This window comes from Anas acuta, chromosome 2, assembly GCF_963932015.1.
Source record: "Anas acuta chromosome 2, bAnaAcu1.1, whole genome shotgun sequence".
Classification (NCBI taxonomy): Eukaryota; Metazoa; Chordata; class Aves; order Anseriformes; family Anatidae; genus Anas; species Anas acuta.
This window is the reverse complement of record NC_088980.1, coordinates 38,107,501-38,132,155: the sequence shown is the minus strand read 5'-3', so window position 1 is coordinate 38,132,155 and position 24,655 is coordinate 38,107,501. Positions and strand designations below refer to the sequence as shown.

General features: G+C 38.5%; 1 protein-coding gene across 6 annotated transcripts in view; it reads left to right on the top strand.

The window, feature by feature from the left end:
• SATB1 (SATB homeobox 1) overlaps positions 1-24,655 on the top strand; it is a 92,989-nt gene that overhangs the window by 48,051 nt on the left and 20,283 nt on the right. For all 6 annotated transcript variants that reach the window (XM_068674334.1, XM_068674330.1, XM_068674333.1 and 3 more), the window contains 3 exons: positions 1,190-1,644; positions 9,895-10,107; positions 18,418-18,573. In XM_068674334.1, coding sequence (XP_068530435.1) covers positions 1,190-1,644; positions 9,895-10,107; positions 18,418-18,573 — 824 coding nt within the window. The remainder of the gene's footprint in view (positions 1-1,189; positions 1,645-9,894; positions 10,108-18,417; positions 18,574-24,655) is intronic.

Here is a 24,655-nt window from a genome sequence, read left to right as displayed (position 1 = left end):
ATGAAAAGCACAGATATTGCCTTATCCTTGTTAAATATGATTTACAGTATAAGAAAAAATAGCTACAACACTTTCGTGAAGATACTAGCTTTTTGGTTTTTAAATAAAGCATGTTTTCTTAAAGCTATTTCCAGACCAGCATTGCTAAACCTCTAAAACTGAGGTTGTTTAAAATGTAAAAGTGACGTATACTGGTAGAAGTGAGACTCTTTACATTAAGCTAGAGTTATTCTGTATTGTCTTATCACACATGAGAGAGGAGCTGGAAGAACTCTGTAGTTTAAAAAACTGTGTTGTTAATTAAAAAGGAGGGTGTGTCAAGGCAGATGAGTTAATATAGGAAAAAAAAAATCAACCATGTTGCAAGTCACTGAAAAAAAAACATGCGTACATGGTTGCAAGATAAAGCAGCCCATCTGTGTAATTTACATAAATTATACTAGTTCCTAGCAGTCCCATACAATTGATGCAGCATCTAGAAATTAGCAAGCATGGGGAGGTCTACACCACACCCTGCTTGTTACAGATTTCCAGTGGCTAAGAACTGCAGATGTAGTGGCAGAGACCCCACAGGAGAAGCAAAACCAGTCACTGGGGCTTCTCTCTCCAATCTGGGTGAGTTTTCCAGTAACAACCCTCCTTACTCTTTGCACAGATGCTCTCACCATTTTACTTGCCACTTCTGGAGCATAGAGGGATTTCCCATTTTTGCCCCTCTTCTGGTTGTTTGCTGCCGTGCCTGAACCACCCTGCATCCCTCACTGTGGGATGTCCTCTGTAGCCACATGCTCCTGGTATGGTTGACAATTGGTGCATTGCACTTTTGCAAAGCTCTCTACCAGTGACTCCTTTGCCATATGTGGTTTCCAGCACATTGTTTTGGCTCTGATGTTCTGCTGGTTCCTCCAATGGCTTGGTGACAGTGATGGGCAATTTGTTGTGTTTTTTGTTGTTGTTTGTTTGTTTAAATATCTACTACACCATTATTTGTAGCTATTTTGAAAGCAAATAACAGCAACAGTGATCTTATGGACTTACTGATAAGTAAGCTGGAGAATATTGTAAGCTCAACCGTGAATGTTGAGCTATTTTGTATTTATATATTTTTGTTAGCATGTCTTGCTAGGATCATGAAGTTTGTGATTTTCAGTCTTATGTTGGCTTTTTCAATGTTTCTTTTCCACCATAGTTGAGATGGATAGCCTTTCTGAACTATCCCAGCAAGGTGCCAACCATGTCAACTTCGGTCAGCAGCCGGTCCCAGGGAACACAGCCGAACAGCCTCCATCCCCTGTTCAGCTTTCTCATGGTAGTCAACCATCAGTTCGGACCCCGCTTCCAAACCTGCACCCTGGACTTGTATCTACTCCCATTAGCCCTCAGCTGGTAAATCAGCAGCTGGTAATGGCCCAGTTGCTGAACCAGCAGTATGCAGTGAACAGACTTCTAGCCCAGCAGTCCTTAAATCAACAGTACTTGAACCACCCTCCTCCTGTCAGTAGATCCATGAACAAGCCGTTGGAGCAGCAGGTCTCAACAAACACAGAGGTGTCTTCCGAAATCTACCAGTGGGTCCGTGATGAACTGAAACGAGCAGGAATCTCACAGGCAGTATTTGCACGCGTGGCTTTTAACCGAACTCAGGTCAGTGTTTTTTTCTTGCTCTTTTAAATCTAGCAGCCTCTTCTTTTTCTCTCTCTCTCTCTCTTTTTTTTTTTTCTCTCTCTCTCATTAATTAATTTACATATTTAGTGATTATCGCCTTTTAAGTCTCTATTTTCAATTCTGTCTTGTCACTTAGCTCCTGTGAAGGAACCACACTTCCTTGTAGGACCAGTGTCCATGTTGATACAGTACAGAAATCCACGGTGATAGGTTTGTGGAAATACGTGCTGTTTTTAGAGATATCTTGGTTCCTCTCCATCTTCCCTGGAAAGGGAATGAATAACTCTTTGTGATCATTCACAAAGTCACCCAACAGATTGCCGTTGTGTTGTAAAGGTATGCCAGTACTGACCATATGCATGCACTGAACTACCTATTTTCTTTTCCTTATTTGTGTTTATTATTTTCTAGTAAAAGTCTTAACAACATGACTCATAGGAACTTTCTGAAAAGACCTAATTTACAAAAAAAAAAAAAAAAAAAGCTTTATTTTTAGATCTTCTGCTCTTATGTGTTTTTGCAGTTTGTTGCAAAATCAGTAGTTTCTGAGATTGCTGATGTCCACGTCAGAGCATATACTTCGGCTCTTCAATGCAAAAAAAACTAGCCCTAGCAAAGCTGATAAGTAACACTAAAATGTGTTATTTTTTACACCTGTTTTAGAAGCTAACCCTGTTATAATTTATTCTGTTTTATGAATTTAACTTAATGCCATGTTGCGTGGAATTTAATCAAGCAGAAGTTATGAAAGAAACGTCAGTATACCCAAAGCAAATAAGATCTCAAAATTTAAAAAGTCTGTTTTAACAGAAAATAAAATAGGATTTCCTTATAAGAAATATTTTTAAAGGATGTAGGTAAATTTGTTTTGGATTTCACATTTTTAACTTAGGGAACAAGTATTTGCCCATTGTAGAATATAATAAAAATTATAATTCGAGATTCTCTTGTTGATGTTTCGGACTTAGAGAATAAAAAATATTTCATATGCACTTGTACCAGATTTGAATCAGCATGTTATTGGTAATCATTCAGAATTATTATTACCTTTATTTTTTACATCCTTCAGTTTTTACAACTGAAAGGAAGTACAGTTATGAGGTGAATTCTCTGTAGAGCTGTGTATGTGTCCTTGTGTCTTTCCTCTTAACAGTAGAGGAGACTTTGAAGATTTGGGTCTTTTATAACAAATTTCATGGGATACATGAACTCACGCAGCTTACATAAATTTAGGCAGTGTCAGTTGTTATATTTATAAATAAGTGACATAGAGATTTGTTTAATACAATAAGTAGTATTTTGGGTATTGATACTCTAAAGTATCAAAATACTAATAGTAGTTTCAAGTTACCACAGTTTGCAGCTGCCAAATAATTCAGAAAATAAATCATTTATTATTTACTTATTTCTCAGACTTGTCTAAAAACATTTTTTTTTTTCTCTCAGCTTCCTCCCCCTTCCAAAATCATTTGTTCAGTCTTCTCATGCAGTTTTGGTCTATTGCTTGTTTTTGAACAGTATGTATCTGAAGTACAAGGACAATTCGTTCTGACTGGACATTGAATTTATATGACATGCTGCATAAACATGCTCTCAAGATGGGATGAAAGCAACAGTAGAGCCAGATTTCTAGTGCAAATACTGATTCCTGATTACTAGACATTTTTGTTACTACCAAAGTTATTAAATATTTTTTTAAAGTACAGTTCTTCCATAGACACTGTAGTTAACCAGCTAGGAAGAACGTGCTATTCAAAGTGACCCAAAACTGGGAAGAAATCAAAAAACAAACGCTGAAAAAAATCCAGAAGATGATATGAAATATATATATTTGTAATATATTTTGGCAATATTCAACCAAATCAACTTGAAAGAACACAGAGTTCTTTGTAGGATATCCCCATATCCTACAAATTGTGTTAGCTAATCAAATTAGTATTTGCATTTAGCTACATAACTATTTGCAGTATTTGTTACTTACTGTGGCCAACGTAGGGAATAGAAAGGAAAAATACTAGGAGCCTAGGCAATATTAGCCTCAGTATGGTGAAGAAATAAGTCAGTATACTTTTCATATGCAAGTGAAGCCCCACTGAAATCCAGAGGAGTTTGCTTTTGGCACATTTCACCTTTGCAAAACTGAAAATTGCCATTGTACCCACAGGAACAGCTAACATCCAAATATAAGTACAGGTATAGTCACCTGTGGTTTTTATATGAAAGCACGAAAATTTGTTTTGCTTGCTGTGCTTCAGAATTTGTCACAGCTTATTCAAGGATATATCGCATTTAACTAAAATTAAAGCAGCACTTTAATAACTGTTGCTGTTTAGAAGTTATTTTCTAATATTGATGAAATATCTTCTGACTTTTTTTTTCTTAAGCAAGTGAAAATGCTTGTTTAAATTTATCTACTCTTTTCCAAGATAAAAAGCTAGCTCAAGCTTACCACTGACATTTTTGAAACTGCTATAAGCATATTTGTGCCGTGTCCAGGGACTATATCATGCCATCAGTTGTTGAAGGCAGATCTCACCGAAATCAGTCAGTAGTTCTGCACTAAAAAAAAAAAATAAATCTGATATTAAGATATGGTCTCAGATGAGGAGAGAGATTTGCTTTCACTGTAAAAGTTACGGAAGGAAGTGAATTGTAAACTCAGAGTAATTTAGCTTAGTGTTTTGGCAATAAAGATGAACTTCAGTTGAATTGGCTGAATATGTTGGTACCTCATTTTATGCATTTCTGCTTTGTAGTATGAATACAGAATTTGTGGTTTTGTTTGGGGGGGGAGGGTGCAGAGGGTAAATGAGGGGTGGTTCTACCAGCTTAGATAGTAGTTCATCATTTCGCCATCATTTTCAAGATGTTTTTAATTTTTATCTTGGGGCAAAAGTATTGCCTGGAAATATTTCTGCTTCCGCTTAGCCCAAAGGAAAAAAATAATGGTAAAATTACTACTGAGAACTAAATCATTTGGCGTTTTTTGTTGTTGTTTTTTGTTTCTAAATTAATGTCTATTAATAGGACAGAAGAAACCTCAGCCACACCTAAGAAAATTGTAAGGGTGTTCAGTGTTTTTAATCTCTTCTTGGATAATTTCCACCCTACCCGTACCTTCAAAATGGTAGTTTCAAAACCGTGCATTTTTCAGGAATGTGCCTTGCAATGTTTAATCAAAGAGGAGGCCAGAAAGCTATAACTTGCGTGCACCATATGTGCACAATAGCACAATTGTTGTGGGCAGCAGAAGTAGCTTTGGAGGCTGGAACGCCTCTCCTTGCAAGAAATTTCACAGTAGGCCTGCTAGGAAGGCTTCAGTGCACAGTGAGGTCTGAAGTTTTATTTGTCCTTCAGCAGTTGCTATTCCAGCTCACTGGCTGCAAAGAAACAGGCTGAATCCTGTTAGTATCGCTTTGTAATGCACCCTGGAAAAGTTTGTTGAGTCAGGATCTGTGCAAGCAGGTCCAAGTTTCACCTCAATCTTGGCTACCAAATGTGTGTGCCAGTCTCTCAACTTGCTAGAGCAATTTTGGTAAATTGAGCTATACATTTCAAAAATTTCAGTAAATTAAATTTCAGTTGCCATTCAGCTGAATTAATAAATTTAATATCTTTTCCAGCTGCTGTCGGTATACTGGATGGTTCAGCTTTTTCCCAGGCACTTCGCTGGGCAGAAATGGTGTTTGCAGCGAAGCGCAGTGACCCTGCTCCAGCCTGTCCCACAGACTCCCCCAGCAGATAGGCTCAGTCTGCCCCTGCAGTGCTCCTGTTAAACCAGGAGGCTTTTCACGCTGCTTGGTTCTTCCTGAAAGAGCTGGAGAGGAGCATCAGAATTTGTTCCTCTGAACCACCTTCGGAGTCTTAGACAAATAAACAAACTCCTCGCCAATTTCTGCAGTGTTTGTAAATGCAAACATGAGTCAGGAAATTGAAAGCTTTGGTTCCCACCAGCGAGTCTGACATTTGACTTGAAGGCATAACTTAACCTGGTGAATGGCACGGTGACATCTACGTGCTGCACAAGTGAGGAGGTGTTAGTCATGGTTGTGGTTGGAACTGTAACTCCGAATTGCCTGCCTTTGTTTGTGTACACTTTCAACCATAACATTTGCTGCTTGAGCTCAGGTTCTGCTGTACGGAGGTGACCTCTCATCTCCATCGTCGTGAAAGGAGGGGGAGTGCTTTCTGCTGCTTTTGCCATGTCTGACTATTGTAATTCTTCTCTTCCCACAAGTGACAGTTTTACATCTCAAGGTTTTTGAGTACTTCTCAGTATTTCTGCCAGATACCTTTCTCTCCCCCTCCTTTCTCCTTCACCCCCATACTTGTTTAAAATATTAGCTGCCAGGATTTATCGCATTTTGTTAATGTATAATGCCTTCTCTCCTATGTGAAAACTTCTGTGTATTTAGGACTGTGCTCATACTAATTCTGGGCAACTGTTGTTTCAGAGGAGAACACTTGGATGCAGTAAATGGTTCAACGTAATTTTAAAACAAAATCCAAGTTTACACCAACCACCTTCTCAGGCACTTTTTTTTTCTTCCACTTTGTCTTTGGCACACTTTATTTTCCAGTAAAATGAAAAATGAAGATGGATTATTCAAAATTGATAACAGTAATGGACCATCATGTAATGTTTTATTGAATTTGAGTTCTGTAAATTATGTGGTAGAGAGAAATTTGCCTGCTTAAGTATAACAGAAATTGCCACTGTATTCATATAATTCTTCGTACTGTAATTTAAGAAAAAGCACACTATCCATATCACTATTGAATAAAAGGTAAAAAGGTGCTATTACACTATCATGACGGCTCTCCTCTTGCTACTAAGCGACATAGATAAATGTGTCTGCTTATAACTTCCTTGGCAGGGATCCAGGCCTGTGGGTGGAGCTTGCAAATAATCCTCCACCTGGACATGGGGCTTAAGCACCCCACGATGGAGGCAGATAGCATTCGAGGACGTTCTGCATATTTTGGGGAGGTTTGGGCAAATTGCATTTTTCTTCTGGAAGCTTTGAAGTTCTGTGAGGCTGATAAAATCTATTTGAATCAATGATTACATTCAAAGAGGAGACAAACTGGGGGCCAGACAGGCAGCGTTTTTGTTCACTTTGGCAGACACTTTCGTTTATCTCCAGTTTTAAAGAATTCATAATTAGCTTTTGAAAGCACTGATAATATTTATTGAACATTTTTGTGCAATTAGTAATGAATTATACTTGTGATGATGTGTAAACTTTCTTTTTTTCAATGGATCCTAGTAACATCTTAAGAAAATACATTTCCAGTGTGAAAGAATAAGAGGGAGGATGAGCAAAGGGGACTCTGTGCCTGACAGTTTCTATAATCTCTATACCAAATGGCATGGATCCTCTGTGTGACCTGAGGTATAATATCAGGAAACCACACCAAGACTTGCAGCTTTGCAAGCCAGTTCAGGCCTAGTATAATGAATGGTAAATTACTGTATGTAGGAGGCAAGACTTAAGAGCCAATGTATTCTTTCTAGGATTTTCCCATTTTACTTGTTGTCCAACAGTCTTTAGCTGAATTTTGTTGCTCAAAAAATTGAAGCAGTAGCAACAAGTTAATATTTAAAGCCGGCAAACTGTATTGTAAGACTTGCCCTGTACCTGGTACTACACCTTTTTCATCTGTTATTTGCATCCATATTCTGACCTTTTCATTCAAAGCAAGCACCTCCTCATGCCTTCTCCCCACACTCTCATCTCCCCTCTTCTCTCCACATCTGAGTCCTATGCTGTGCTCCCAGCTCATGCAAAGATTCACGCCAGTGATGGGGAAAAGACAGGGGAATTAATACCTAATGACACTTCCTGCATAAATTGTTATACTGACAGACACAGGGGAGGGTAAAAAAAAAGTTTTATTTTTTTATTATTTTCTAGTATGGTCCAAAGTATTTTTCAAGGACGTTTTCTGTGGTTGACAGTGGGTTGCTGGGAAGGAGTCTTCCTTCCTGCCAGTGACCAGTCCACTTGTGTTTAGTTTTCCTTTCTTCTTTTTAATCCTGGATGACTTGTTTTCAGCACAGGAGCAGTCAGAAATCACATGTTTACACCGTAATGATACATCCTGTGCTCTGCAGGCAGCTGTGCCTTCTCTTCAGTGGCACAAAATCATTTTTAATGCTCTTTGGAGGATGGGCAGTATAACCCTACCATTAACAAGCAGTAACAGTGTGAGTACTTAAGTACAAAAGTACATTAACCTTGTAGACAAGAATTTAACTTCCATATCTGTTAATAAGTCTATTGTTGAGGCTATACAAAATTAAAAAATTTTGTCTCCACCCAAATTATACTTTTGTCTGTAACCCATTTATTTACCTTCTAAATAGTTTCTGCCTGGACACCAGAAAAGAGGAGGGATGAAGAACAGTGGTAAGAAAGTATCCACCAGATTATTATTATAATTTTTTAAAGTTTACCTCCAAATTATCTTTCAGACTTCAGTGCTGGAAGGTTGGTTTGTGTTTTCCATCCCATTTCCCTCCTGTGTTTGCAGACCCATATGGAGTCATGAGGACCACGTGGCCCCAACATAGTGATTAGCACCTCTGTCCTCATTGCCCCTGGGAGACAGAGGGGCAATGGGGCAAACAGCTCAGAGCCACACTGGTGGGTGCTGGCCTGCCTGAGCACAGCTGCCTGGGAGCAGTGGCTTTGCAGCAGTGTCTCCATAAGGGGCTTTTGCCTGATAAAAAAGGATTTTTTGGGATAGAAGACAACTGCCATAGGTGGTTTCATAGGTGTGAGCATCAGACTCATCATCAGGAGCTGATACTTCGGCCGTAGCTTTCTGTGTGAATGGCCATCTACGGTCAGTCATCTCTCTTAACTTTTTTATTACTCCCTCCTTACACCTTCACCCTTCACACCTTGATTACCCCCAAATAACTTAAATGTCCTTTAGGAAAAGGAACATTGGGTTGTGTTCTTTAATGTCACATCCATGCTCCCTTGTTACACTGGCATTAGAAGTCTCTCCGGCCAAGCCTCTCCTTGTCCCTGCATGGCAACAACATGTATTTTCAAAAGAAGTTTGTGTTTGCTTTTGCAGAAATTACAGTTTTCTTACTGCAAGTTTTGTAACTTCAAGACAGCAGAGCATTTTGTATGCCTGACGTATTTAAAAGGAGAGTTTGGCAGGGGGGAGACTTCAAGAACCTGTTGACGTTAAACTTCTAGTTGCACTCACAGGTTCATAAATATTTCATCTTTTAGAGTAATTAGGTGTCCCAGACCGCCAGACCTGCTCCATTGCTGAGAACCGAGATGAAGTGATTACGCAGGGAACCTGGCGTGGTCTGTATGAGCCGGCGGCATGCTATCGTCTGCAGCCTGCCATTCCCAGCTCACTGCTGCCTATGCCCTCTATTCTGGCTTTCTTTCACTCCCCAATGCTCACTTTTGTGTATCGTTGTTGGGCTCTGAAAGTTGTCAAAGGACAGCAACAGTAAATGGACTTAGGAAGTGGGACCTGCACAGCAGGTACTCAAATAAACAGCCCAGGCGATGGACAGGGTGAGGATTAGGATGGTCTGGTGAGGGGATGAGGGTGGTGGGAGGAGGAGAGGGGCACACTTCTAGCCTTTGAGTGGCCAACAGTCAGTTTTTACACCTGTTGTTAAACTCTGATATAAAACTCTCTTACCTAAGTATTGACTTAGACTAAAAATATGGACCTGAATCAGTTAAGCCTGCAGGACCATTACGAGTTTATCTTCTCAGGTTAGCTGTGGAATATCACTTCCTTTCAAAGAGCTGTTTAAAGTGCTAGAAATGTGGAAAGCCAATTTCTTTAGGTTTGCTATGTGCTTTGCCTGGAAAACCTGAGAACAGCACAGCATCATGCCTCTGGACTATGTGTGTTTCACTTACTCTTAACTTCTTGTGATTGTCTGGCGACTGTGAAAGATTTCATGGCAAGTTAAGCCAGTAAAAGGAAGGAGACCTATTAGGCAGATTCAGTTTGTGTTGTATGTAAAACAGATGCTTAATAAAATTAAGAGCACAATTGAGGCTCTCTTCTCTGCTACCTAAATTGCCATTAATATATTCCTGTGTGGAGTGGATAGTACATTTGGCTGCTCTCGTTCCAAGCCCAGTGGAAGGAGGACTGATGAGCAACGGCTGTGCAAAGGATGTTTTCACCAGGCTAACTGTCCAGCATTTTTTCTCCTCCCCCTCCCTACAGGGCTTGCTCTCAGAAATCCTCCGAAAGGAAGAGGATCCCAAGACTGCCTCGCAGTCCTTGCTGGTAAACCTTCGGGCTATGCAGAACTTCTTGCAGCTGCCAGAAGCCGAACGAGATCGAATTTACCAGGACGAAAGAGAAAGGAGCTTGAACGCAGCCTCTGCCATGGGCCCTGCACCTCTCATAAGCACACCGCCTAGCCGGCCTCCACAAGTAAACTGCTCTCTCTGTCTTTTGGATTTGCTTGTTGTGCTTTCTCCATATCCTGCCGGGTGATGCCTTTCTTCAGAACAAGAAAGCTTTTGCTGTTGAATTCTTTAAACGCTCGCAGAATCATTATTTGCAGTGCATGTCACAAATTAAATTTAAGGAATGTAATGGATGATAGTAGCAGTTCATTACTAGCTATTTTCTAGTTTTAAGATAAACTCTATCCATTATGGCCCCCACAGAGTTTTTTGCTGTTTCTATTGAGACATGAGCTTTATTTGGTCCAGGAACATGCTGGTTTTCTGTTGTTGTCTTTATTTTTTCCTGTAATTCTCAGGTATTGTTTTAATGATAGAGTTTTAAATAGGGATTTTGAAGGATTTGGACCACTAAACTGAGTGGGAATGAAAAGCAGAAGTATGAGCACATCATATTGCCTTAAAAAATATCTTCCAGAAAACAAACAGGTAAAGCTAAAGGTGTCGGGGAGAGAAGACTCCCTCCTAAAATGCTGGGGGCACCTTCACCAGTTTAGGCTGGGTAAAAAAACAGCCTTGATCTATTCACTGCTCTGAAAGACTGGGATATATTCTTTAAAACTTCATTTAGTTAATGTTCAAATGAAACTCCTATTGATTTCCATCAAATCTGGTGGGACTATTTCTTTAATTCTCCCCAAATGAAAAAGTCTGATAAGCAGGTATCCAGAAATTCAATGGTGCAGTTCTTGTGTCCATAAATGAAATTCTTTATGCTGGTTTTAGGGTGCATGTGAATTAAAAGAGTGAACTATAGGAATGCATATGATTTCTGTACAGAAGAAATGCAGCTGGGAAAGAAACACTCCAAAATATTCCATACCTTTTCTGAAATCCTCTGCATTGCTGTGGCTTAGGGTTGTACTTTTACAAGGAAAAAACAAACTGATCTACAAATAGGTGGAAATCATGCTGTTGTAGATTCACTATGCAAAGCAAGGCTTTGGGACTCTGAAAATTTTGTGACAGTTGAATGTATAAACTCAGGGCAGTTTTTTAACTAAACAGGCTCAAGCAAGTGCCTAGGACTATATTCTGTACCTTTTCTGAATGCTACAAATTTCTGCAGATTATTTTTCAAATATTCCTGAAGCTAATGGATGCTAAGGACCACACAAGAGTAATGATGAGAACATAGCAAAAGGGAGGACAGAAGATCTCTTCTGACCTGCTACAAGTACTTTTCACATGAAGGGGAGAAAAAAAACAAACAAACAAACAAACAAAAAAAAAACTCCAGAAAGAACAGACTGTACTAATGGTCTAATTTTGCTATCATTGACTGAGTTTAGTCTGTGAAATCCACTATAGATACTCTCCAAGATAAAGGAAGAGAGTCTATTTACATAGTAATGCTTTAGTGGGAAATAGTTAAGTATAGATAACTGTGTTAAGACAACATTTAAGTTTGGTTTAATATCTGAACCTGCTCCCACAGCCCAGGTAATTCAGAGCAAAGGCTAACCCTCCTTCTTAACTTATCTCTTTCTGCCAAGGTAATGTCTCACTCTGTCTCAAGTGGTCTTGGGCAATTTCACAGCTAAAGAACAAAGTTAATTACAGGACCTTCCAGAAGGATGTTGAGTCAGAGGTAGTCCTTGTATTGGTTTTAATTCACACTTTAAACTGAATAAATTTTCAGCCAGAAAGGCAGGCTTAGGGTTGGTTATAATTTTACTGGCAAAGCATACTGTAAGTCCACTTTTTTTTTTTTTTTCAGTGGTGTTGGGAAGATGTATGTTGCTATTGTGTATTTGTTTACATTTACATTTTTTTTCCTGAGACTCCAGAGTATTGTTAACCTAATCACAACAGTTAAAAGTAGAAACAGCATATGGTTTTGTTTGGATCCTTTTTAAAAGGAAAACAGGTTAACAAGGAATCCTTATAGACTAATACTTGAGTTCTGTAGAACAAAACAAGTATTTTTCTAGTTATTGTTTGTCATTCAACAAAACATATAAGCACTTTATCTATTGGATGGATCGGGGATATAAATACCTCCAAGTCAGGATGCTGCAGAACTGTTTTAATTTGTTGCCAGAATTATCTGCCTATAAACACATGTAGCACTAGCCAGCTGCTAGTAGGTTCTGAGCCCTAAGATAGAAAATTGAAATGTCCATGGTAGTAACGTAAGTACAACACTTAATGCTAGAAATAATAATGAAATTATTCTAGTAATTGCACTAGCAGATATAATTTTACAAATTGTACCAGAAACAAACAATTCTGCAAAATTATTAATGCAAGCTACTGCTCTGATTGCTGTCCCTCTACGCCCCAAGAAAAATGCCCACAGTTTATTGGATATTTGACACTAAAGAAATAAAACTACTACCATCATTATTACTAAAATTATTATAAACAGTTATTTAACATTCACTGTGTAGGAATAGAGCATAATATTTTTCTGGTTTAGCTGTGAACTTTTTGCATAACTACTGAAGGACAAAACAGACCATTTATCCTGACAACAGAATTTAGGCAAGAGCCAACATATTTAATGTTAAATCTTTAGACCAGTGTAACATTTGAAACAATTAAACTATGAAACCATGAAAAATGGGAGCTAATATGCCACACATGAAGGTTTATTTTGCAATTGCAAGTTATCAGTTTCGGAAGGATGTGAAAATAAACATCCTGAAAAGGATCTATTTTGCATTTTTGTGTTGCCAACTGGTGGCCAGACAGTAGAGCAGACTTAACCGTTTAGCAGCTGGGCTTGTTCAGTGTGAATTTTGCATACTATTACATGCAAAAACAGAAAGTGTGACCTTGGAGGTCTGATAGGATAGTAGGAACTCACCAAGCACAAACCCCAGTGCCTGAGTTAGAAGAAACTGCATTGAATTTATCTCATTTTTACAGCATTCTTACTAGTTGCTACTTGAGCTAATGTATCTGGATTGTTTCCAATTCTTTTTTGAAATCCTTTAAGAAGCTCTTTGTCCCCTTTACTTTTCCCTTTCTCTCTGACTTAAAAGAAAAAAAAGCAAAATTTTACTTTTTTTTTTTTTTACTTTTTTTTTTTTTTTAATTGAAATCATTAGCCTCTAATGCCTGAGCTTTCAGGAACATGTTTAGCCCTCTAAGCTGGTCAAGTTGTAAAAGTCTGCTGCCATCTTTCACACTGGTGGGCTAAGCACAAAGAGACAGGATACACAAGAATTTTCCCTTGGATGTTGTTCACCTTGTCACCTTCTGGGGCAGAAGCCTGTCTGTCAGGCTCTGTCCTGGGGCAGTGGAATGTATAAATATTAGCTTCTCCATCAGGTAGATACTGCATGGAGAGCTAGTTCAACATTTCCAACCTAGAAGTGATTAATAAAACATCTTTTTTTTTTTTTTTCTTTTTTCTTTTACTAATTTCTTTCTCCCTCCCCAAGACATTCAGCTTGCAGATTAACACACAGTGGTTCCTTTTCAGTGTTTCTAAGTCAAGCTCAGAGAATGGGTCAATGTCTACACACATTGCTTAGGAATGGGAGGATGTGAGGATACTTCAGGAGATGCTGAGTGTCAAATTGGGTTCAGGGTAGTTGGAGTTCCCCACAGAGTTGCTAGGGATGGCCTTTCCCTCTCATCATGGTAGTTCAGGGGCCATGGAGAATGAGTGCCGCCTCCTCCTCAGTACAACTTGTAAAGGATGGAGACTGGTGACCAACTTACAGATTTTCTTTTGCAATATATTCTAGATAAAGCTTGTTAGCCATCCTGCAGTTATGAACAGTTCTTTCTCGGAACAGGTAATCTCAATTTCTGAAGAGCTGAGGAAGAAATCCTCTCCCCACCCATATTCACCACCAAAAAAAAAAAAAAGTGCTAACTCTAGGTGCCCATCATCAGCCTGTGTAAAGACAGAGTACATGTAAAGTCAAGAGTAGAATTTAATTTTAGCAAACTATTGTTTTAAGAAATATCCACAAATTTTACATGACTTATGGTTCTAGGTATTCAATGTAGAAAAAACTTTCATTTTTATAAATATTATCCTGGCCTCCCTATGACTACAAATAGAGTTCCTTCATGATAAGCAATTTCAGCTTGGATCCCAGAGATAGGATGTCACTTTTGAAAGACTGATCTTGAGCAGAACATGGCTTTGCCGGTGTTTGAGGACCAGTGAACTTCCACTTCAAGGAACTTCACATAATGACAGCTCCCTCAAAACTTCACAGTGGAGACCTGGACTTCAAATGCACAAACATCACAACCAGCAAAAAAACTTATTTTGCTGCAAAAATTCAAAATTTAGGTTGGTAGCCCTTGTGCCAAGTTGCAATTTAATGAAATTCAAAATGAACCAAATAATAAATGCAGTCTTCTCCTTCCCCCGTGAAAACCACCATGGAGGAGAGTTAATGGAAACACTGACACTTAACTATAACTGCACTTCCAGGCGCCAGTGTAATAATGGAGTAGTAAACCTTGTCCTGATAAAAGCTGTTCTGAAAGCAACAGCATTTATTGTACCTCCTCTGCTATTTGCAGAGTAGAACTGAAAAGTAGTTTGTTTTGCCTGGAATGAACTACTTTATGAATTTTAATGTACGATGTAATATTAAAAGCTAAACCAGGATTAAAGAAGATTTTTGTTCCCAAGCTAAAACAGTACTTATGAGAATGTGTTATAAAAGATTTTTTTGTTTTAGTTTTGGTGAGGAAGAAATGAACGTCCATATTTATGGAAACCTCTTCAGATTAGTTATTTCTTCTACAATAGCCTCTACTTTGTTTGGGGAAAAAAAAAAAAGAATGAATCCAGAATTTCTTGCTACTGTAATTGGCCTTATCTAATGATAAGATATGTACCTAGGCAGGCCAGGAGGGGATAGATGTGCTATTTTTTGTCCAAGTGTTTTTAAACAACTATATTGATTGGTGATAGGAAGATGGCCAAATGAGTTTCTGATTCTCAGTGTGCTACATTTATAAAATAATGCTCCCTTGTTCTGTAAGTAGTTGAAAAACTTGGTTACTGTCAAAAAAAAAAAAAAAAAAAAAAAAAAAGCTTATCTATGATTTCGTTTCTAAACAGAAAATGTGGCTATATGTGTGGGTGGGGTGAGAGGTTGTGTTTAAGTGTGGATGAGATGGGACATTATGTTTTGTTTTGTTTTTCTGTCCAAAATGAATACTGTTTTCACCTCCTCTCTCAAGTCCTGAAGTTGCACTGTTGAGGGCTTTTTTTGTTGTTGTTTGTTGTTTTTTTTTCTTTTTTTTTTCTTGTTTTGAGGAGGAGGGTGTTTTTCAACTCAGCTTCAAACAGCCTCTAGCTTGAACTCAATTCTAAATTCAACACAGCAGGCTAGATGCTTGCTATGTATAAATTATGAAACAGTTTTATGTATGGATATTCTCCAAGAGGTTAATTAGTATTATTGCATGGAATTCATCAGACCAGAGCGGACCAATGGTCCATCTAGTCCAGCCATAGTCTATACCTGATCTTTAAAGAGAAATTGTTAAGAAGCGGGGGAAGAATTTTTATACTTGGCCAGTGATGTAAATTGGAGAGGGCTAGGATATGTCTGTGAAGTACAACTCTTGATAATCCCCAAGCCCACTATTTTATAACTTTAGGACTTTCATTCTCCTGAAGATCTGTGGGCTAATAGGGCATCTTGATGAAGGTATTAGCGTTTTCTATTGTTTATTCCCTAATTCAAGATCAGCAGAAGGCAACAGGGCAGCATAAGGTTGTTTGTTTGTTTTTTAACTTCAGAAACATTAGATGCCATTGAGTTTATTGTCTTCTATAAAGATAGATGTGATTTAACAACTAGAACGAGAATTTTCAGTAATTTCTGAGTTAAATGCATATCCGTACTAAATTGAACGTGGAAAAATATGGACCAAGACACACAATTTAAATTGTTTCCGATGTGGTGTGTGAATTCTGTTCTTTGATGATCTGGCTGTTCACTCCACAGCTCAGTTCAGTAGTCTATGAAGTACTTCTATGACATGAAGCTGTCTTTTGAAGCTGAGTAGCAATCAGAAAGTCAGTATGCTTGCAGAAAAGAGACATTTTGATCAGGAACACAAGAGCAAAGCATTTCCTTCCCAAAAGATGCCACGTCTCTTCTTCCCGAGAGAACCCTCCAAGATTAGATACAGGTTAGAAGTATTTCTTTTGGAAGGAGTGAAATAACTTTGCCAAAATTTAAATCTCTGGTCCAAGATGATGTGTTGACAAAGCCATCACATTTTAGTTTTCTAAGTTAGCTTAGCCTGATTTTTATATGTGCACAGTGAGGGCTCTCTCCAATAGTAAATTTAATGTCCCCATTGTTCATCAGTTATCTTATAGTGAGTCCTTTCCATTTAAAGGTTATAAAATTTCCACTGATTTTGTATTTTTCAAATTATATCACTGCATGGTGTTCAGGAGATGCACCTGCTCTTGTGGCCTCATGCTAGTCTGCTCAGTGTGACGCATGTGTTTTCCCACCCTGCAATGTGAATAAGAGGAGGTTCGTGGTGCTGCTTCTCATGCTGTTCACTGCCTGGTGCCAGGAATGTTTCTGAGCAGCCCTTGGCCCAGGCTTGACCATCCTTTACTGTAGTATCACCCATTAAATGTCACACTGCAGAAAAGGAAACACCTCACTGTCCTGGTCACTGCTGCAAGGTACTAGTTATTTTCAGATGGAAAAAAAAAAAGTCATGTACAGTCAGACTGTATGAACGAGTTCTGGGATTTTGTTTTCCATTTCCCTTTTGATTTAGGATTCCTGTTCTCAGACACTAGAAAGACTAATGCCTGCCAGTAGGAGGCAGGTGGAAGCATGTGCCTTGTCCATGCCGAGGTTTTGCCATTTGCTGCAAATGATGAGGTGTTAGCACAGCGCTGGAAATGCCTGATAGACAAATAAGGCTCAGCAGAAGTGGCATGCACTCCCAGTTTCTGGGCTAGATTATTTTATTTTAAAAGTACCATAGAGGATAGTTAGGCTAAATTGAGCATGACATTTCTAGGAAAAAAATGGACCAATGATTTGCCTAAGTATGTCCCTCACCCAAACCCTTTCCTTCTCATATTGTGACATGAAAGCTCATATAAAAGTGAGATTAGAAGATGAATTGTCATGCTCTAATGATTTCCCTTTGAACTCTAAGGGACTTAAGAGCACAGGAAGATGCTGACTTGCTCTGGATTAAACTGATAGTGAAACTGGTTTTAGACACATCCTTGAGAGTAGGCTGAATCACCTTCTGGAATTGCCTGTCTCTGGCCATTAACTTAGAGGTAGCCTGAATGACTATCTTAGGCAAGACAGCTAACTTCAGAATGGCTAAACTAATTCAGCTCCCTACAACTTCAGTATGAACCAATTCAAACTGAAATCTAAAGGTTTGATTTTGTTTCATCACCTTGAGGGTTCTTGGCAGAAATACAGTCTTTCCTCTGAAAGTCCTTAAATCTCAGGCAAGCACTGCAAGAGGAGATCCTAAAGGAAGATGCTGTCCTTAACTGTTGACAGTATTGTAGGGATATTCTGAGGTGTTTCTCAGTGTACTTGCTAATTTTTTGTACTTTTCAATTGATACCGCACAAACTGCAGATGCAGCTAACATAGAAGAGGCAATATTGTAGTAATTATGCCTTATTTTCATGTTATTTTCTTTAAACTGGATTGCAAGAAGAATACATACTTGAAAATGCATATTTGATGTGCGTAAGTGAAATACAACCAGCATTAATAGTTTTAAGATAAGCCTATCTTGATTTCATGAGTGAGATTAAGATATGCATTAATCTAAATTGTTGCTTTCTTAAAAACAGCTTAAGAATTAAACTGATCAGACAATATATTAAAAGGTTAAATCTAAAGCAACAAATTTTCTGTATCACAATTCTTTTGAGTGTACTGGACATAAGGCATTTTTCTGTTGTTCTTTATATTACTGGAAATACTTTTATGCTACAGTTAAATTTTTTACTTAAATTGTCTGGGGCAAAGAAATCCTGTAAGGATTCACAAGTTTCTACAAGACAGTTTGACAGATTTTCACCTAATTTGTTTTATGACATGGAAATTCACAGTGGTCAGCTAAGAGTAACTAATATTTCAGATGCATTCACCTGTTACAATATGCTGAATTATCTTGTTTCCCAGTTGCCTGAACTATGGATAACTTATAATGTTAAGTTACCAAAAAGCTGAAAGAATATAAGAGCAGTACTGAATAAAATGGAAAGGGGAGAGAATGAGAGAAAAATAACTTTTTCATAATGAAAAATGTCTCATAACATATTTTCTAGGTCAAAACTGCTACTATCGCTACAGAGAGGAATGGAAAAACAGAAAATAATTCCATGAACATTAATGCTTCCATTTATGATGAGATTCAGCAGGAAATGAAGAGAGCTAAGGTGTCTCAAGCACTGTTTGCAAAGGTGGCAGCAACCAAAAGCCAGGTAAAGTTCCTGGGGCGTAATGGCCTCTCTTTTTTCCCCATCTGGTTTTGACCTGCTTCTGTGTAAGTTATAGTGGCTGGTTAGCATGATGGCACAGTGCCACAATTTGGAGTTCATTGTTGAGTTCAAAGGTAACGTCTGGGTACTGTTTATTCACTGTCCCATGCAGCTCAGCAAGTGCTGGTTTCATAAATACATAGTTGGCATGGATGAGGCAAAAACGGTGTGCAAGCTATCTATAGTGGTGCTGAAGGTAGGCTTTGGTGTTTTAATTACATGGGCTGTAACAAGGAACACCGGGGTTCTGATTTTTGCTAAAATGATGAGTCAGAAACGGGGTTCAGTGAGGCTGTGCGTTGAAAGTGGGGCAGAATTGTCCATGTCCAGGAAAAAAGAAAAAAAGCACATGGTCATACAAGGTACTTCTGAAAAAGTATGTCTTTGTGGCTGCTTGGTTACTTGTGCAGGGGCTTACAGTCATATTGCATATTCAGTTTTAAGCTTCTGTTATGTGGTTTTCTATGCTGTTTTCTTCAACTGAAGAATTTCTGTCAAGTTTAGTGGCAAGAGAGGGAAATCAGTGAGCACTTGTTGGTTGTGATTACCATAAGTGACATGTCTTCTGAGAAAGATCACTGGAGTATGCAAAAGCATTGATGTAAGTGAGAATGTACTCAAAAAGCAACTCAAGGAAAAACATATAGAAAAATGGAAATGAATAGAACCACAGTTATACCAACACTTGAAGGAAATGGCAAAGGCACCACTCCTTGCAACATTAAATCTTCACGTCAGATTAAATGTTAAGTCCAGTTAGTCACTTTTCCTTTACTTTTCTAAAACTCACTCTTAGAAAAACACATCCTCTTCCAGAGAAAGCTGCAAGCTATCAAGTTAGACCAGTGTTTCTTGGGCCTTCAGCATTTTGGTGTTGATTTTCTTTTTAAATTTATTTGACTTTTGACTTCTATGGTGTTCACATTTTGGAGTTTACTGCATTTTGTTGTACAGAAAGGATGTTGTCTCTTAAGTTATATGCTGTAAGGAGTATTTAAAGGGATATTTTGGAAATGTTATATCAAAATGATTAAACTCAAGCTGTGGACTGTAAAAATTATAGCTTTATAGGCCACATGCCTGCCTACCCTTCAATCACTGTCAAAGTGATAATTTCTACAATAATATGTTTCTTTTATTGTGGGATTCTAAACGCCAAGTGCTGTTTAAACATTAAACTGAATTGTTTATGTTAGTGCTGTACTCAGTGTGTCATACATCAGGCCACTATAATCTCCCATGGAATGTAAAAATTCTGTCATGAATCATGGCTTGTATATCAGAAATTACTGTAATTTTGATTGGAAATTACAGGGCTCTTGAAATGTTTCTAATTATGATAGAATGTTACAGCAGCTCCCAACCTGTGTGCTCCTCAGATGTCTTTATTTACATGTCAAGACCAGGGGCTAGAGAGCTGTCCGTTTTCTACACCTTCCCCATCCCTTTGCAGTCCTCCACAAAACTAAGGTATGAATCTGATCTGCTGGTCCACGTCATTTTGATCTGAGTTTATGTCATAGAGTATTTATTTAAGGGTGTAATCTTAAAATTTCTAGGCAGGACAGCTCTTCCAGTTGTGATTTTAAAAGAGAAAGGTAATCCCTTTCCAAATCAGCACAGGAAAGACAAAGGCTTCCAAAGGATGAAGGGCATTCTTTTTAGAGTATTAGTATAAAATTTCAATTCTTGTGCAGATTGTGCACAAGGCTGTACAAAACAAACAAGAGAAAATGCTTAGTTCTTTTCCCTTTCATTGTGGAAATTATGCCTTTATTTTCAGAGGTTGTGTTTTCTCCTGGATTTAAGCAAGCTAATGTTACTTTTTTTTATTATTATTTATTAAGGAAATTCTCAAGACTGTACTTAGCCAAAGTGCCATTTGTAGTAGAAACCTGCCTCACAGAAGTAACTTCATAGGTAACTGGATGCATTTTGTTTCCTCTAACTAGTTCAGTACGAGTCAGCCAATCAATATATTTTTTTAAATATGTAACAAAGCCATGTATAGTAAAGGAGATATCTGTCATGTAAAAAAATCTTCATTGGAGCTTGTGAGTAGTACAGAGAAATATTTCTTGGGGCAAAGAAGTTTGTCTTGCATGAACCAGAGACTTGTTCAAACATATTCTTTAAGAGGCTCTTACATAGCTCATTCTTCTTTTTTTTTTTTTTTTTTTTCTTTTCTTTTGGGGATATTGGTTTCTCACTCAGGACTGGAAAACCTGGGATAATCAATTCCAGTTAAAATGAAAAGTCTGGAGAACACATAGTAGAAAATGATGTGCTGGTTAAAAATGTGTTTTTTTTTGTTTGTTTGTTTGTTTGTTTTTTTAAACCTCACCAAAATTGAATATTCTTCTCCCATTTAAAAACTTGAAACTGCTGGATGTGAAGTCTGCAGTTTTGGTATAAAACAGTGTGTGACCTAAAGCAGTGATCCAGTGGACAAAAATAGTTGTTTGCTGGCGGGCTTTTTAATTTCACAAACCAGAAACTGGTTTGTGTCAACATTAGATTGGGCCTCTAACTAAGCAACCAGCATCTGCAAGGTGGCTGGGCTTGCCCGAGTCAGGAGACTGCAGATAATGTTCTGCTGACTAGAGCACTTTGAACAGAAGAGCTGTTAAATGATGCGCTACAGAAGTTTCTATTTAGGTAGTGCTGAGGTAAAAATCGAGAGCATCTTCTCTTGTGCTGTGTTAGCGCCTTTGGCAGCAGTTACCTGCTTCACTGAGGACCATGCGTGGTCCTGATGCTCGATGGACCCGGTGGGCGCAGGGGCTGGGTGCAGCAGAGGTCGTAGCACAGGGCAAGGGAAGGATGACGGCAGCAGGAAGAGATTGCAGTGATACCAGTGAGATTGTGCTCTGCCCTAGGTGAGTGGTGATTTGCATACTTGCAGTTTCACGGCGCACTTTGCTGGCGACTCACTCAAAAACTGCTGGTTGACTTTCCTGAAGAAATAGATTGGAATGAATTTGGGGTTGTAGCTGAGATTCCTCACAGTGTTGGATTATTTTCCCATGTAGGAATGTACACAATAAGTGTATTTCAGAAAATCCTATGTATTTAAGGATCAATATATTATCTGCAAACTAAATTCAAATTATGTTAAATTCAAAATATGTACTTTAAAAGTTACGATGATCATACTAAAGAATTCAGGAAAATGTCATAATTAAAAATGCTTGAATACATAATGTATTTGGGGGAATTTAGAATTATAATCAGCAAAACACCTAGTATCAGTATTTAAAATTTTACATCTTTATTGCATTTGGCCTGCATAATAGGCCTACAATTTTTTTGTTAGGTTGTGTTGAAAAGAGAGCTTTAGAAAAACACATAAAAATAAAAGACAGAAATATTTACCAAGTGCTTTGTCTCTGCTCCCTGGGATTTTTGTGAAAGAAAGGCAGAACTAACAACATTATTTGCTAAAATTTAATCAGCACACCTGAATAAGTCGAAATGAAAAGAATCCACACACATAACATTTTGTGTGGTATGCATTACTTTTACAATTTAATCATATTTGGGTTTTATTAAATTTATTACCTAACAGTCTGATTCAAATAATTCTGAGAGCACATTCTTAATTTCGTTACTTCAAAAAAAAAAAAAAAAAAAGTTGATTTGTGTAATGATCATTAAGGCATCATGGTTCAGTAACTGTGCATTGGTTACAATGTTTTCATGTGGGAGCTAGGGATGAAGGTTTTTTTGATGGTGACAGATGCTGAAATCTAATTTTATTCCATAAAAACAAACAAGGAAACAAACAAACAAACAAACAAAAACCTAAAAACCCCGAGAGATAAGGGAAGTAGAGACTTGTAGTGCTCCTACATTTTTCTGTATTTTGGGAAGTTATGTCTATGTCTTACCCTGAAAAGCTATGGCCTGTACATGCTGGTATGAAATAGGGAAGAAAGCAAAACTTTGATGAAAATCAGTTTATGTTGCAAAAGCTGTCTTAAATTTAAGAAATTACAATTTGCAAAACCTGAAGTGATACCAACTTCCATATCTCTGAGAGTCCTATGCACTATAATATAAAGCTGTTTGCCTGGTTTATTATACCTAAATAATTTTAGGTTATAGTACGGTAACTAGGTAAAACAGATACCCCTCTGCAGCTTCAGTGCATTTTGAATTACTGTGCGTGTGCAGATAGGTATCAGATGCCCTTCCTTCTCCCTGAATAAAAATGTCTGTATGTTGAAGCCTGTGGTTGCTGAGGCACTTGGCTCTTCCGGGATCACACTCTGATAATAATGTTGGAATAAAACAAATAAGAAGTTAGCCAAACTTACAGAAACATCATGTAATTAAAGAGGGTTTTGACCCGTTACTTCTGAGCTGTTGCACAGTGTTGCCTAATTTCCTGTCCCTCTGTCCCCGTCTTTCAATTCGGTTAGGCAGTTATCCTCTTTGAAATGAATAGTTCTGCATGCAAACCATGGAGGTGCCATCAGTGGTTTAGACCACGCTGCAGACTCCACCCTAAGCCATCGCACAAGTATTTCATGCAGTGGTATTTTATCAGAAGTGTTCAACTTAGCCTTAGTGTGCACCTGGAGTTCCCTCCTCTGGAGCTCTGCATGGGAAGGTGCATGGGGTAGGACTGAAAGAGCATCTCCCACTTGCAAGTAGATTGGAAGGAGTTAAATGGGAAGGGAATGCTAAACATTGGCACTAAAATTGCTTTTGGCATGCAAATACCATGCTTTTCCTGACATAAATATTTTCAGAATAGGCCATTAGAGTTCAGGTATATAAAACCCTGCTTTTACTGGAAATTTTAATGTTGTAGTAAACCCAGAGATTTATAGTGAAAAATTGATGTCTGTTATCTCACTTTTATCTTTTAACCAGCAGTTTTATAAATGCTATATCTTTGATCTGGCTTTTTCCATCTAGAGACTGAGCTATATACTCTAATAGGAAAGTCGTTTTTAAACAGCTTCCCACATTGAACAAGCACAGTATTGTGGATCTGGCACGAAGATGTAACATGCCATTACTGCAGATATGTAACGATCTATTCAACTATTTTCAAAGGGAGGGGGAGAAGAAACCTTTTTATAAGCAGGAGTAACCCTCTGGTAAAAATGTGGCTTTAAGGGGGGAGGGGGGGTCACAATTTATTTCCAAAGCTGTTTCCTCCCAGAGCTGCATCTCATGCTGTCCTGGGGCAGTCCAGCCTGGGGGCTCGGTCCTTCACCCCACTCCTCTGTGAAGTTGTCTCCTGCTTTGTCTCCCTCCGAGCAGCTGAGTCACTTCCTGTTTTTAAATCTTGGCTTAAAACCTCCTTTTTTCCCCCCTCTCAGCTTACAATGGGCTCTCTGTGGAGTGGGGAGGGATGCTGCACAGGCAGCCACAAGGTAGAAATAAAAACATGCTCCGAGGTCTTCCGCCATCCCTTGCTTCCACCTGGAGATAAACCCCTCGCCCTCGCAGGAAGGCGAGATAGCAAGCGTTAGCAGCAGAAGCACACCATGCAACAGCCTCTCCCTTTATTTTTTTTCCATGTCCCCCCCTTCACTCCCCGCGGGGATTGCTCTGGCAGTTGAAGACGTGCCATGAGCAGCAGGAGCTGGGATGGGATCGGGTGTCAGCAGGGACGGGAGAGGAAGAGTGTGAACCGAGAAGGCAAGATGGGCTCCTGTGCTTGATCAAGAATGGCCCCATAAAGCAGCGTGTCATTCAGTGAAACTGTGAAACTTGGCAGATAAAGCTGATTTGCTTCTTTCACAAAATATCGTATGGCAGAGGCAGTGTGTTCTGCCTCGCCCGGGTCGGATGCAAAGAGATTTTCGGGTTTCTATTTGCAGGAACAAAAGGAGTGCTTAGAGCACTCCAGGTCCTTCCTCTGCCTGTGTCTTAATTTTGTTTATATTGTGTCTTCTCAGAAATAAAGGTTAAAACCTTAGGAAATTTCCTAAGGATTTTTTTTTTTAATTCTTTCTCAAGAAATAGAAAAATGAGGTCCAGTTAGCCGGCTTATTGCTTACCACAG